Here is a 14,267-nt window from a genome sequence, read left to right as displayed (position 1 = left end):
TGTGTTGTTTATTATGTTCACTAAATTCAGTATTGTAACATTAGCTAAACCATCTGGCGGCAAAGGAAAGTGAAGGATGAAGTGTGTGGTGTGCTGGCTGCCAGCAGCGGCCCTGCTGCTGCTCAGTGTGACCGGAGGGAACGCGGAGCATCTCCAAGCTGAGAACCTGAATCTCCTTCTCCCCAATGAGCACAACTTGGTCCTGAACACTGGGATGAGAGGTACAAGCGTGACTTTCACTTTCATCTTTTAGCTTCATTTGTTTGTTTGAGCTCAATAATCTGTTTGCCCATAACTTGTGCATACTCCTTTAAACTCTAGCTGGCAACAGTGGTTCAGTGTGTGAAACAATCCTGTGATTGCTTTAAAAATGAATTATCTATATCTCAGATTATCAGTGTGGATTCCCCCTGTGGGTCAAATTCCATCCCGTGGACTGAAATTGCTCAGTGACTCATTATTGACACGTGTTGCAGTCCAACCCGTGAAGTGATATGACTATCTTAGTGCGATAGTTTGTCAGAAAAGCAGCTGTAATAGTGTCGCAATTGGTCAAGGTTTAAAATGTTTACCTGGGAGACATTGAGAAACAGTGTTGGTGCCATCGATGTAATGACTCATTCCTGGCATTGCTGTTTACCACAAGGACACGCCCACTGGGAGCGCTAAAGTTGGACATTTAAAAATTGTACACAGAGTGGGAACAAATCAATAGTTGTACATTTGGAGAGAGTTAAATGCGAAGGCAGATCTTCTCATTGAACTTTTGACAGGAAAGCGAAATATCAAACAATTCCTTTCAATGAGAAAGAATGTAGTTGTGATTATATGTGTGTAGATATGTTTTCATGTCTGCATAATGAAACATTAAAAGAAGAAAAACGTGTCATAAAATCCTTTGTTCTGCTGTGCAGTCTCATTCTGTGTGTGAACTGCAGCATCAAATGGATACACGTATGGACTCCTCTCCCCCACAGCTCTGCCTGACATGTTTATTTACCCAACAGTGCTGCCCAGAGACTGCCATGAAATGCTGATGACGTCTCTGGGCCAGGCCAGAGACGGCGTGTACCTGATCAAACCCGGTGACTCGCCCATCGTGGCCTACTGTGCTATGCAGGAGGGAGGCTGGACCGTAGTGCAGCATATCACCGTCAATAGCAGCGTGGATTTCGATCGTACCTGGGCTGAATATAAGAATGGCTTTGGGGCCGTAACCGGTAATCACTGGCTCGGGAACGAATACCTTCATCAGCTCACCTTCGGCCCTGGTCGCTATAAACTGGGAGTAAAGCTCGTGGACCGAGACGCCGTCACGAAGACGGGGGAGTACGATCCGTTCTTGGTGGAGGACGAGTCGTCAGCGTACAGGCTGAGGCTGGGGCTGTTCCAGGGCACGGCTGTCGACGCTCTGACCCTGGACACAGAGAACTACCTGCACGACAACCAGAGATTCACCACTAAAGACAGAGACAATGACAACTACTTCCAAAATTGTGCTAAGCTGGAGTTTCAAGGGGTGCCGGGAGGAGGTTGGTGGTACGACGCCTGTGCCGGTGCCAACCTCAATCGCAGGAACGTCATCTACTGGCAGAAGGACTGCAACAAGGAGCGACTGTGCAAGTATGCATGGATGATGGTGAAACCTACGGACACAGTGAAACTGATTCAAAGTAAAGACTGCAAGAAGGATGAGCTATGAGGTCACATGATTTGTGACACTGGGTTTGGCAACTACAGAGGGACAAATGCTTCGTTTTCTTTGCAACAGACACTACAAAAAGCGGCATCACTCAATACATCTGGACTTTCAATTCACCACATTTTATTCAGAAATGCATGGACATGATCACAAAATACTGAGAACAAGAAAATGAATCACAAACTTGGAACACAATATAAAAATGCAGTTGGGTTTTAGCTCTAGCTTTGTCTCCATCGATCACCATGTTAACACATGAAGCAAAGCAACTCATCATTCCCCAAATTACAAGTGCAGATTTTTTTTATTTTCACAGTTACAAAAAAAAGTGTTTCATAACATTATAGCTTATGACGCATGTAAAATAGCTCCCACCCAATGCTGACACAAAGAAACATTTCACAAACATGTTATTTGCCACAGTACATTACAAGTTTGTTAGAAGTACAATGAAGATATGATGGCATATTGATTTAGCTACAGATATTCAGAGAGAAAAATACTGTATTTCAATTATTATGTAAAACGAAAATATCCTGAGGATGAAAACTAATAAACTTATAATAAACACAGTGTACTGCTTGTTGAATCCTCCCCAATGTTTGTAAACACAGAAATGTTTTTGCAAGTTTGTGACATAGTGTGTTTGAGTAAAATTAGTCTTTTATTTCGTAAGGGTTGTAATAAGTAAGTGTTCAGTGATATGTGTAATTCACTCTATGGAATCATTACTCTATATGTTCTGCTGAAATTTTGCAGGACAGTAAATGCAGCAGATGAAATGTAAAAACAAGGAAGCTGAAGCTGGTTTCCCTCATCTGACGAATGGCACATGTGAAAAGGCTTTGATTATCATCAAGTAACAATCCTGACTTAGCAAGCAGGTTCTGACATCAGGACGCCATGTATTAGCCCTTTAAAATTAAACGGCAATTCCAAAATGTGAAATCTCAATACAAACACAATACCTACAGAATAAAACTGCATGTGTGATGACAGTTTGGGTGTAAGATCATTTGTTCAGGTGAGGATACTGGCTTAAAAAAAACAACAATGTACAGTCTAAATTATTAGATTGGGGCAATTTTATCATGCTATCATGATATCCAACTGTGTATCTTGATACAAATACAGTACAATACAAAATAGCTTCCTTTTGAGGGGAAAATACTGGTATTTTTATATATTTTAGAAACTATTTACAGTGCCACTTATTATGTGTTAGGACAATTTGATAATGTTTTTCCATTTCCAATGTTGGAGCAGTAAATAACATACTGTGGCAGACCAAGTGATTCATCAGCAAATTGAACCAGCCCAGGATATAATATTCTTACTTTAATACTGTGCAGAATTCAAGTTCATGAAGCCAAGATTATTATACAAACATATAATTTACAGCCATACACCATCTTAAAAATAAATAAAAGTTCATGTCAGTTTGGAGCCAACCACAGGGTTTTGTCCGTACCAGTATAGCTTCTCCTCAATCCTTTTCTTCTTCCACTGGCAGAGTAAGAGCATACGGAAAGTCTTTTGGAAAGTCTTGTTACAGAGGGCGTAACACATGGGATTGACGGTGCTGTTGACGTAGCACAGCCAGTAGCCCAGATGCCAGAGTGAGAGAGGAATGCAGTCCGAGCAGAAGGTGGAAATAAGCACCATGATGTTATACGGCGTCCATGTTAGGATGAAGGCCAGCAAGATGGCGCTGAGAGTCTGAGCTGCCTTCCTCTCCTTGATCAGCACCATCCTCTTCCTCTTGGTGATCTGGTTCTTCAGCGTGGCATCTATGGGCTTAGATGTGGAGGAGGTGGACGGGACGCTCATGGACTCGGCGGAGGAGAACGTTGACGGCGCCATTTTGGTGTCTCCGTTCTTGCTGTGGTGCTCCACGTGAGCGTCTTTGGCCGCGGGCTTGAACTTGTAGGACACGCACTTGCTGCTCTTCTGAGAGTTGCCTTTGGGTGGTGTCTGGAAGAAGCTGTCCTCCTCATAGCTGCTGAGCTGCTCGCTCTCACTGCCCACGCCACCCTTGATGGTCTCACAAGCCTGGTTCCTGAAGGAGGGCGGGAAGGCCCCTGGAGACACAGGCCTGTCCTCATCCTCGGACGAGGCATAACTGTTGAAGGTGGTCAGCTGACCAGCTTTGGACCACTCGTCGTTGGTGGCGGCCGCGGATTTGGCCGCATTGCTTCTGCTGGAGGAGGACCAAGAGGCTTGATTCCTGTCATGTGAAGCCGACCTCAATTTACAGCTAAAACAGGATCTGATGATGGTCTTCTGAGGTGGGGGGACCCCGGGATCAGTGGGATAGCTAATCCCCTGCAGCTCCGCCAGATCTTTGGTTCTCTTCTCTGTCTCCTTGTAGATTCGACAGTATAGGATAGTCATGACTGATACAGGGATATAAAAGGCAGCAATGGCTGTCCCAAAGGTTATCACAGGCTCAGAGAAAAACTGGATCTGGCATTGCCTCTCAGGGACAGTCCGTTTTCCGACAAAGTATTGCCAGCAGAGAATAGGTGGGGCCCACAGAATAAGAGACACCAGCCAGGCCATACCGATCATGATCCCGGCTCGTTTGGGAGTTCGCTTGGCCCTGTAGGTCAGAGGCCTGGTGATGGAAAAATACCTGTCGAAACTGATCACCAACAGGTTCATGACTGAGGCGTTACTGGCGACATAGTCAAGCGCCAACCACAGGTCACAGGCGAGGTTCCCTAAGGCCCAGTAGCCCATCAGTATGTACGAGGTATACAGGTTCATGGAGAACACACCTATGATGAGGTCAGCTGCTGCCAGACTCAGCAGGTAGTAATTATTCACTGTCTTCAGCTGGCTGTTGACCTTAAAGGAGAGCATTACCAGAACGTTCCCCACAATGGTGATGAGGCTGACTATGGCCGACACGGTCGCAATGGTGATCACCTCCCACAGACTGTGGGTGACCAGGTGGAAATCCATTGTGCTGGTATTTACAGTGGAGTTCAGGACACTGTCTCCCTCCATGGTCTCCTGGTGGTTATCAAAATCCAACCATGACAAGAGGGTTTGGATTGGTCATTTTCAGAAAGATCTCCTGGTGAGAAAAGAAGGAAAAAGGTTGGTTTTTTTTATCAGCATCACTCGTAGCCATTAGCATGTTGAGCATCACATATTCACACGTTGCTTGATATTAAACAATAATTTACAAATTTCATGTTTTGCTCTTTCAAAGTAAATGTCAAACCTATGTTTGTCATGCATCCTTAACAGAAGAAAGAGTTCACTTGAATTATACATACATTTGGCATTGTTTTCTCTATTATATTTCAGTCGCATCTACTGGAAAAGTTTAATTCACCTGAGACAATTAAATGAAGCGGATGTGAGGATACGCATATGGTGTGTTTTAGGCAAACATCTGTGGCACATTTCAAAAATCCAGGTCATTACATAATTGTATTCTCTGCTCTTAATCTTTGTGGTTATATTATTGGAGCATAAACTCAATTTATAGCTCACAAAGAAGGCCATTTCTTAATGAAAATATGGCAGACAATTCTGGTGTATTATAAAACAAAAAATGTCTTCAATAAACAAATGATGGTAGGGATTTTATTATTGTTGAGGTTTAGTTGTCCGGCCATTCTGCATACAAACTAGTTATTGAGAGGTGGAGTCCTTCCCAGCATGGACAGAATTTGTAAAGTCATTCAAATGAATTAACAACGAGGAATTTCTTCTTTTTTTTTTTTGTCAAAATGTGTCAACATAATTCCCCCCGAAATACTCAAGGAAGAAATAAAGACTTGAAATGCACTTTGGATATAAGTGTGAAAACCATCCTTGGTGCACTCTAACAGAGTCAATACTGTGCATTCAGCCATGAAACTGATGCAGAAGATGCTGTCAGGGCCAAACCTTGAGGTTAGCGAGTCATACAAATCTGCCTACATTTCCAACTCTCTGCCAGCTAACTTGTCGGTAACAAATTCATGTTTCTGCAGTGTATACTTATTGTTTTTAGACTTATGGCACGAAAATAAGCAAATAAGTAAATATGCAAATCTTGTTCTTTGTGTAAAGCCAGTGCAATTCCCTCATCCTGCCATATACTTCCTTCTCTGCAGCACGTTAGTCTTTAGAAATAGAAACATGTTCTGTTACTGGAGAGTTGCTTGTGTGGTCATGTCCCTCTTTAAATCATTGCTTGAACACAGAAATGTCAGGAGTCTTTTTGTCTCCAGAGTCAACCATACGTACCGTAAATGAAGTCATGTTGTCTGCTCTTCTAGTCATCAACTAATCAACACACAAAGTGTCTTCTCTTTTAAAGAGGCACATACACTCACAGGTAACTACTCACTCTGTACCAGTAGAGGGCAGCAAACACCCTCCACATACGGAAACCTACAGCACAAACGTGACGGTGCTCATGCACATTTCATTCGGACCCATTCCAACCTCGACATGTGTTAGAGACAAACCCAGGGGAAATGTATATGCTTTCTTGTCTTGCATTTATGACCTACAAATACATGACAGTGCCATGTGGTCTTGCCCTTGCCTTAAGAGCTTTTATCAAATGTATTGAAGCAGTATTACATCCTCCTGGTTTGAGCACATTTGTATATGTGAATGATTATATTCTGTGGGGAAATTACAGATTTGTGTCCATTCCAACTATAGAGTGTTTGAGCATGGGGCGAGTCTCTGATCCACACTATCCGCTGAGACAAGTTCTTACTCCTCTCTGAGGAAATACATTGCGCCATTGGCTTTCAGCCAGATCTTTTGCTCTGCTTAGAATTAGAGTATTTCAGTGCCATGTTACAGTCCAGCATCTGTGCCCTGTGCATGACCAAAATCCGTACTTTCTATTGAATATGACCAGTACAACCACCATGAGGGAGGCAGAGACCGTTTAAGGCCCTCAGTGTGAAGCAACAGTGAAGTTTGGAGAAGATCTTTTTAGAGAGAATCCTCCTGGCCGTTAGTCAGAGCTGACACACATGTTTTTTATAATAACTATGTTTATTATTATGCACCCATACACCAAAGCAACTTTCTTCAAATATGAAGACCGATCAGCAATAAACCGGATTTGCATTCTTCTGCTCCATTCTTCGAGTGTCTCGTGTACTAAGAAAATCTCTCTTAACTGCTCTCCCTCATGCTGAGCTCCTCCTAAAATGTATTGCAATTTAACCCACAATGCAATGCTTTGGACGAAGTCACTACCCTGTAATTGAGAAATAATTTCCTCACTCATTGGCATTCGTTTGACGGTGCCAGGTTAGCAGGAGTGCCAGCAGCCGCCTGAGGCCGACACAAATAACATTCCAGTCACTCAGGGGGTCCTCCTGCAGGACTTGGATTGTCCCTTATCTTGTGGTAGAATGGCATTTCACATCACATCACTCAAATCCCCACATCATTACATCGTTCAGTGCAGGAGATGTCCTGACTGTGTCTGCAGAATTCTCTGCTATTTCCTGGTATGAAGAAACTGTTGTAATGTGCTTCTCGTTTACTGTAGCAGAAACACTTATAAAAAGGTCTTGACAGCACGTTGGTTTTCTAACTTTTTCTCACCCATTAGCAACAAAAACACACATCTATGATGCTGATCATGGTTAAACAATTACTGCGGCAAAACATAACAACCTTTGTTGTGACCACATTGATAGCATGTAGCTTGAACATTAAGAACAGCCTCACAGATCCGCTTTTTGATGATGTAATGTGCTGCAGGAATGAGTCCTAAAAGCCAGAAATCAGTTTGTGTCTGATCACTTCATTCTCTCGACTCAAAGTCAACAGGTTTTTCAATGTGTTTTTGGTTAGATGGCCGAGATAAGATCTGTTGTTAACACAAGCTTAAGAGCTTTGAAACTTTTGTATACGATACATATGAGTCAGTAGATAAAGAGTGCCACAGGAGTAATCCAAAATCCCGTTGGCTTTCTGTTGAGGGAACCAGTGAGACGCTCGCGTCCTGGGTTGGCCTATAAAATATGTCTTCCCTGCAGCACTCTATTCCTATGTTGTGTTCTATGACTCATTTTAAACTGTAGGGACTCAAGTCAGTGTTGCAGGAATTGAACCAAAATACGCCAGTCTCACGTTTTATTTTTTACAATTTTTTTCAGAACAAAAAGTAAATAGGCTGAACCATCAGTGATTATGTTTGATGGTACAAAAAAATAAATTAATTCATTAAGATTTAATTAGTGATGACAGGCAGACATTTGAGAAACAAAGACTGTTGTGTTGCTAAGTCGACCCCCCCCCCCCCCCCCACACACACACACACACACACACACACACTATAGACTTACCTCTTGACCTCAACAGGTAGAGCGAGTCAAGCTTGCTAATAGCTTCTAAATCGAAGCAGGAAGCGTCGTAATGGTACACTCAGGGCTCAGAGAGTGGGGTAAACATGGCCTATGCATTGCTATAAATAGTCAATATGATCTATTGTGGCCTCTTTCTAAACTTTTTATGGATGCAGTTCAGTATCAAAAGGAATGAGCTTTGTGATGCTGACTAGTAAAAACAAAGACAAAGACAAATGCTGCAGAATATCTGATGGCAGACCGTCAGTATTGTGACGTGGTTATGCAGTGTAAGAGAATAAATAAATGATACCCATTAGTATAAAGCAGTGCCAAATAGACGTCTTGCTCTCACTCTTGCCAAGAAAACAAAAACATCCTCATTACAGATACATCCTAAGAGTATTAGACTACCACCTAAAATACCGTGAGAGCTAAGCATAAGTAAGTCATTGACTCCATGATTAACAGAGTGGTGTGTGTGTGTGAGGACGGATAACTAAAACATCTGCCCTGGGTCTCCATACTACTGAGTGCAGAGGCGGACATGTTGAGGTGAGGGAGAGGGGGGAGGGGTGGGGGGGTCCTGCAGGTCCTCTGGCACCTGGCCATGAGTGCTCCTGTGCAGTTGCCCCCACTGAGCCTCCAGTCATACGTAACCTTTTTCTATCTACACTCTGCTGTGGTTGCAGCACGGCAGAAACACAAACGCAAATTGTGTGTGTGTGTGTGTGTGTGTGGCTTTTGTCGAAGAAAGGAAAGAAGATGAGAGAGTCCATGGAAGAGCGCAAAAGAGAAGCAAGTCAAAGTAAAGGGGACAAAGGACTCCTAGTGTGTCTGCGTGTTGAGTATGTATGATATGCAAATCAGCCCAGAGCTTTTTGGCACAATAGTGCGTGCGTCCTATAGTCAGCCCACTGACCCATGGTTAAGATTCCTGCATATGTGGCGTCCTGGATGAGAACTTAAGAAATGCTTGAATCATTCTGTGTATCGGGCACTGGAGGAGAATGAAAGAGGATTATGAATGTGCAAGGATCTGCTCCTAAACATGCAACCTGCATTATTTATCAGTGGGCCAGTGTTTAAATCTTTTTGTTCATAAATGCCTGAATGTTTTCCCCTCTGTTAGTTCAAAACAAGAAAAAAAACACAATTCAGGCTACATCTTTCCTCCGAAGAGAAATGATGATCATTAAATGAATATTATGATCTGCTCATGGACGCCCAGTGGTTTTGGCAGGTGCTTAAGGGAATAAAACGCAAATGCTTAATGTATCGAGGAGTTATTTTTTATGAGCAACAACAACATTTTTATATTGCCCCATCATTTGGATAATGATCTGGCCATGAACTAATTTGTGTTCTTTTATGAAGACTTTTATAAATCTGAGTGTCTGCTGCTGTTTGAGCCTGTCCGTTGATGATTTTTACCAACTCATAACACCTCATTTTCTTTACGCTGATGACACATTTTTCTGCAAAAACAACTGTAATAGTTTGAATAACATTCATGCTGTTCCAATATTCATTTTCAGTTAAATGGTGGAAGTTCGGCACCTTGCAAGTACACTCATAATGCATGGACATAAAGCTTCTCTCTCAGATTGTTAATATGCTTAAACTCTAGCGCACTACATATGAAATTAGAGCAAATTATCTGACGCCATAGTTTATCCCTGCCGAACAACTCACACAAAAACAGTCAAGTCTCGGGGTCTACGATCTAGTCATGATTTCCTCTAACCCACCAAACCATTTCTTATTTTATGGAGACTACTTCCAGAGGTTTTTAAGCACCTTGGTACATTTGTTGCAGCGTTTCCTCAGATCTGTGGGGACTGGACGGACTCGTTAAAATCACGCTTCACTGCTTGATCCTTTCGTGTTTTGTCATTTCCACTTAATCAAAAAGAAGGAGGGGAAAGGCAGTGAGAGCCGTGTGCTTTAGCTTTTGAAGAAAATATTGATTGAACGAAGGCAGTTTCAAAAACAGGAATTAACTCTTTTTAGATCTAGGACGTTGAAATAAATAACCATTTGGGGTTTTTCGGATATTTCAACTGAGGAGATTGTGAGGGTTGTGCCATGAAATTGGGTGATCTGCTGGCTAAGAGACATAGAAAGATGTTGAAGATGGATGTGTGTATGAAATAGAAATGCTGCCATGTTAAGATATTTACAGACTCACAGCCTATGGAAACATACATCTCCTCAAGGTATTCAGAAATAACTCCGGCACTTTTCTGTACGCCAAGTCTCCCCGAAGAAGAAAAGCACACACATCTTTCCAGCAGCACATCCTCTGTTGCTTTCATTACGGTAAAAGGCTACATTAAAAATACATGCCGGGACCTCTCAGACATGCACTTGTGCACACATGACGCTGCATCCCCTTAAATCCAGGTCATGCCTTTGTGCATGATTCAAAAAGTGCATATTCAATCACTTGTGATTCTCTGGAGGCTGGGAAACAGGTCACTGACGTAAAGAGGAAGGATAAAAGATGCACATACTCACAGTTAACTTTCATCAGGTCTCACAGTCTCCCGTTGGTGGGCACAATGTGTCTCCTACAGAGTAAAGTTTTTGGGTAATTCCTTTGTTTTACCTGGGAAGCCTTCAGGTCAAGTGTGGCACTGGGGAGCAGGTTCACAAAACAGTTGGAGAGAGGATTGAGGTGGATGGGAAAATCCTGCTCGCTTGACCCTCGCATACCAGAGGGGTCCGAGGGAAAAGAGTGAGCTCGGAAGCAGAGGAGAAAGAGGACGAAGAGCAGGATGAGGGTGGACACCAGCAGGCTTCGGTCATCCCTGCTCGAGAGGCGCAGAGTACAGCATCATGTTCCCACCCGGCCATCCAACACAGCCACCGTGCGTCCAGATGAAAAAAGTATCTTCAAGTTGAACAGCATCCTTCCTCAGTCATTCATAAATTAGTACAATCGACTCAGGAGCCGAAGGAAGAGGAGAGGAGAGAACTTTTCCTCCCTGTGTGAGCTGCGCTGGATGAGCTGCCTCTCAGCCAAGTTGAAGCAGAATGTCACTGAGAGGCTGCATGACGCCTGAGCCAAGTCACCACCGCCGCCACCACCGCTGCTGCTGCTGCTGCTGCTGCTGCTGCTGCTGCTGCTGCTGCTGCTGCTGCTGCTGCTGCATCTACTCTGGCTGACAGACACAGATGTAGCTGACGTTAGCTGGCTGGGAGAATAAATTCCCATAGGGCTGAATGGTTCATCATGTTTCGGGACAGTGAGCATGCAGCTCAGACCACAGAGGGAGGGGAGGGAGAGGAGAAAGAGGCGGCTGGGTGACTTCTAGGGGTCTGTTTTGGAAGGTGTAAGGGCGGGAGGGAGCATGTGTGGAGGTGGTGATGGTGTTCAGTCAGAGCAGTAAAGCCAAGACTGGCACATAAAGCATTAATTACGTCTTTGTGTGTGTGCGTGTGTGTGTGTGTGTGTTTGACAGAGAAGCAAGAGGAGAGAGCGTTCGGCCAGCATTGTGGCTATCAGCAAACTCATCTGCAGAGCATAAAACACCGCTGCTGCCTTTGCCTTTGTGCTCTCATGGGAGAGCACTGACATGGCTGGGCAAGATAAGCAGACTACTGAAGTGACAGATGTTTTTCATCGGGACCTTTGTATGTGGGCTTGTGTGTGCGTGTATATACAGCATGCATGTCATTGTGCTGATTGGGGAATTATTCGCTTGGCATTAAGCGACTGACCTGGATAGCTGCAAAGTCCTTATATATTTTAATCCAGATGATGGTTGCTGATCTGTCCCATGAGCTCCCATCAAATCACCTAAGAGATATAACGGTACTAATAAATCCAGTTGCTTCCAATCAGTTGCTTTGAAATGTAGAATATACACATGTTCATTTTCACAAGGTCACGAGAGAAAATTGGCTCTTGATCGACTGCTTTGCTCAGAATGACAGATTTTTCTCAGTTTCTATATACAGTTGATATATAACGTGGTCATGGTCATGAGATGATTAACACACCAGAAAAATAAGAAAACACAGTTTATTTTCAGACTTTTCCCTAATTTGTGCTTTTTTCCCGTTGTAACACACTGGATCATGTCAACACAGGGTCACACAACAAAAAGGTTAGGAGCCACTGGTTCAATCAATAGAAAGACAATGTATTTGCTTGCAAACTATCTGAATTACAATTAATAAAAAATTAAGTAAAATGTATTTTTATAGTACCATTTGGGATAAAACCTCACAAAGTGCTTCACAATAAGCAACCGAAAATGAATAAATTACTAAAAAATAATAAGAAATAGTAGATATAAAAGAAGTGAGAAGAAAGTCCAACGTGTTGTCACAGACGCTGAGGAAGCTGGTCGGCGGACTACAGATAGACGACACAATACTTCATATTGACATTCGTCATAATGCAGCTCTCGCGCTGAAATGATTTTGCGACGAGGTCAGAGCTGCATGCCGATGACATGATGGATGCGTTTCATGAAAATCCTGCCACGTCTGTTCCACAGAGCTCTGTGCGTCTCCTCCAGCCTGGCTAACAGTCTAATCTAAAGCCATTTCCAGGCATCCGGCCAAAGGACAGACACCTGGCTCATCATTACCGTTGAATCGCTGACCGACACAAAGTTTACAGCACAGTCATGTGTTTTATGTGATGCAGCCTCACATTAACACTCACACAGAAGAGCAGGTGCGGACACCGACGTGCCATTGCCTTACAAGCTCATTCATATTGAACTTATTTGCAGGATCTGTCTTATTGATTAAATCACAAAAGTCAGTTTGAAATAATGTCAGGCTTATGCATTATTAACTTTCTCATTAAAAACTGATATTAAAGCAGTAAGTCACATGAAGCACCTGACCTTTGACACGCAATAGTTTTCCAATACCAGAAATCTAAAAGTATTTATTCCTCCAGACATTACTTCCATTTTGATCCTCCTCACCTCGTCCTCTCTGGAAAACAATATTCACGAGGCTTTTAATGAACGCAGATGTCGCGGCGTCACCTCTCTGCTCATCTGCATCCTGAAGGCAGGGCTTGCTTTTTCCACAGGTCACTGTCTGATTGCTGCATGCCTGTGAGAGAGACAAGATGGGGAAGTACATCAACACAGCCAGAGATGGATTGCATCTGTCCACAGTCCACAGGGGCTTGTTTATCTCCTGACCCAATTGTGCACCCATGATGGGGAAAAATAAATAAATCTGCCTCTGCACGGTGCAATATGGCTATCTTTTTACTCGGAAAGTGCTTGTGCTTGGAGTGCAGGTCTGTTCCTGAACTGAAACTTGACAAATGAGCGTCATTTACTTTGATATTGCCGTTGTACTTTTCTTGATTTGTTATTTGCCAAATTAGAGAGGAGCTTTTTATCCTCATAAACAATGAAGCTCCAGCAGAATAACCAGAAACAATCAATAACTCACTTTGGAGCCCCCTTTAATCTACTTGATCCCCGGCATACAGGTCTCTCCACACTGGCTGAAAGAATTGACTCTTCTGATGTCCTTCTCTCATCAAGGCTTTGATGTCCAACAAATGTTTATCTGCAGCCTTGCCTGTCTATTCCTTTTTTTCTGTCTCCCTCCGGCCCCAAGCAACAACTCCTTTTTGACACAACGATTTGCCAATACCTTGTACTGTTTCAGTGGATTTACTAGTCCCCCAACAGTGCTGCTCGCTTTTATCCCCGAGTATAAAATACTTCTTTCTGAGGTGATGAGATACACAGCGTCTTCCTGTCCACATCCATTTGCTGCACAGGTAGCTTGCTGAAAGACTTTTTGACGCTCATGTGAGCAAGTTATCTAATATTTGATCAAATATGTTGAGGGTCGTGAATGCATAAGTGCTTATATTAAAACAAGAATCAAGAAGCAGTATCCATGTCCTTGAGGAGCCGTAAATGAGTAAGTTACCTTTGGACGACTCCTCTGTTTAGCAGTCAGCTGGGGCTGGATGGCACATGAGCTTTCCCCTCGCAATGCAACTTTAATGTTGCCTTGCCAGAGGAGATTAAGTGCCAGGCAGCTTTGACTGAGCTGCTAGTGTGGACTTGTGGTTTGCACTCATTTGAGGACATCCAACACCAACTCCTCCGACACTCACGCGTCAACAACCGTGCCCTTGTCTGGACACGACCCCGGCCAGCCTGTGCGTTCATGCGAGTGTGTGTTGGGGAAGGAACAAGCCGTCACGATTCAGGAATGACCCGAGCCAAACTTAAAGA

The 14,267-nt window shown here is 43.4% G+C and overlaps 2 protein-coding genes across 2 annotated transcripts; one reads left to right on the top strand and one right to left on the bottom strand.

Moving 5' to 3' along the window:
* The first annotated feature begins 67 nt into the window (after window positions 1–67).
* zgc:194887 (uncharacterized protein LOC571819 homolog) lies at window positions 68–1,702 on the top strand. The gene is made up of 2 exons (XM_068580496.1): window positions 68–221; window positions 1,008–1,702. Exons 1-2 carry the CDS (start codon window positions 77–79, stop codon window positions 1,700–1,702), a joined length of 840 nt encoding a protein of 279 aa, XP_068436597.1. The 5' UTR covers window positions 68–76.
* Window positions 1,703–1,885: 183 nt separating this feature from the next.
* LOC137787761 (muscarinic acetylcholine receptor M5-like) lies at window positions 1,886–10,733 on the bottom strand. Its single transcript, XM_068580490.1, has 2 exons — window positions 10,549–10,733; window positions 1,886–4,784 (listed from the first exon to the last, which is right to left on the bottom strand). The coding sequence occupies exon 2, from the start codon at window positions 4,712–4,714 to the stop codon at window positions 3,134–3,136; it is 1,581 nt and encodes a 526-aa protein (XP_068436591.1). The 5' UTR covers window positions 4,715–4,784; window positions 10,549–10,733; the 3' UTR covers window positions 1,886–3,133.
* Between the last annotated feature and the right edge of the window lie 3,534 nt (window positions 10,734–14,267).

The sequence above is a fragment of the Clinocottus analis genome, unplaced genomic scaffold, assembly GCF_023055335.1.
Source record: "Clinocottus analis isolate CAN_PGR_092001 unplaced genomic scaffold, fCliAna1.0.p SCAF_17, whole genome shotgun sequence".
Classification (NCBI taxonomy): domain Eukaryota; kingdom Metazoa; phylum Chordata; class Actinopteri; order Perciformes; family Cottidae; genus Clinocottus; species Clinocottus analis.
Note: the sequence above shows the minus strand (reverse complement) of the source record. Positions and strands in the feature narration are given on the sequence as shown.

Coding starts and splice junctions, on each gene's coding strand:
- LOC137787761 (XM_068580490.1), bottom strand. CDS start 4,714: ATGGAGGGAGACAGTGTCCTGAACTCCACTGTAAATACCAGCACAATG.
- zgc:194887 (XM_068580496.1), top strand. CDS start 77: ATGAAGTGTGTGGTGTGCTGGCTGCCAGCAGCGGCCCTGCTGCTGCTC. Junction 222..1,007: donor CCTGAACACTGGGATGAGAG/GTACAAGCGTGA, acceptor TTTACCCAACAG/TGCTGCCCAGAGACTGCCAT.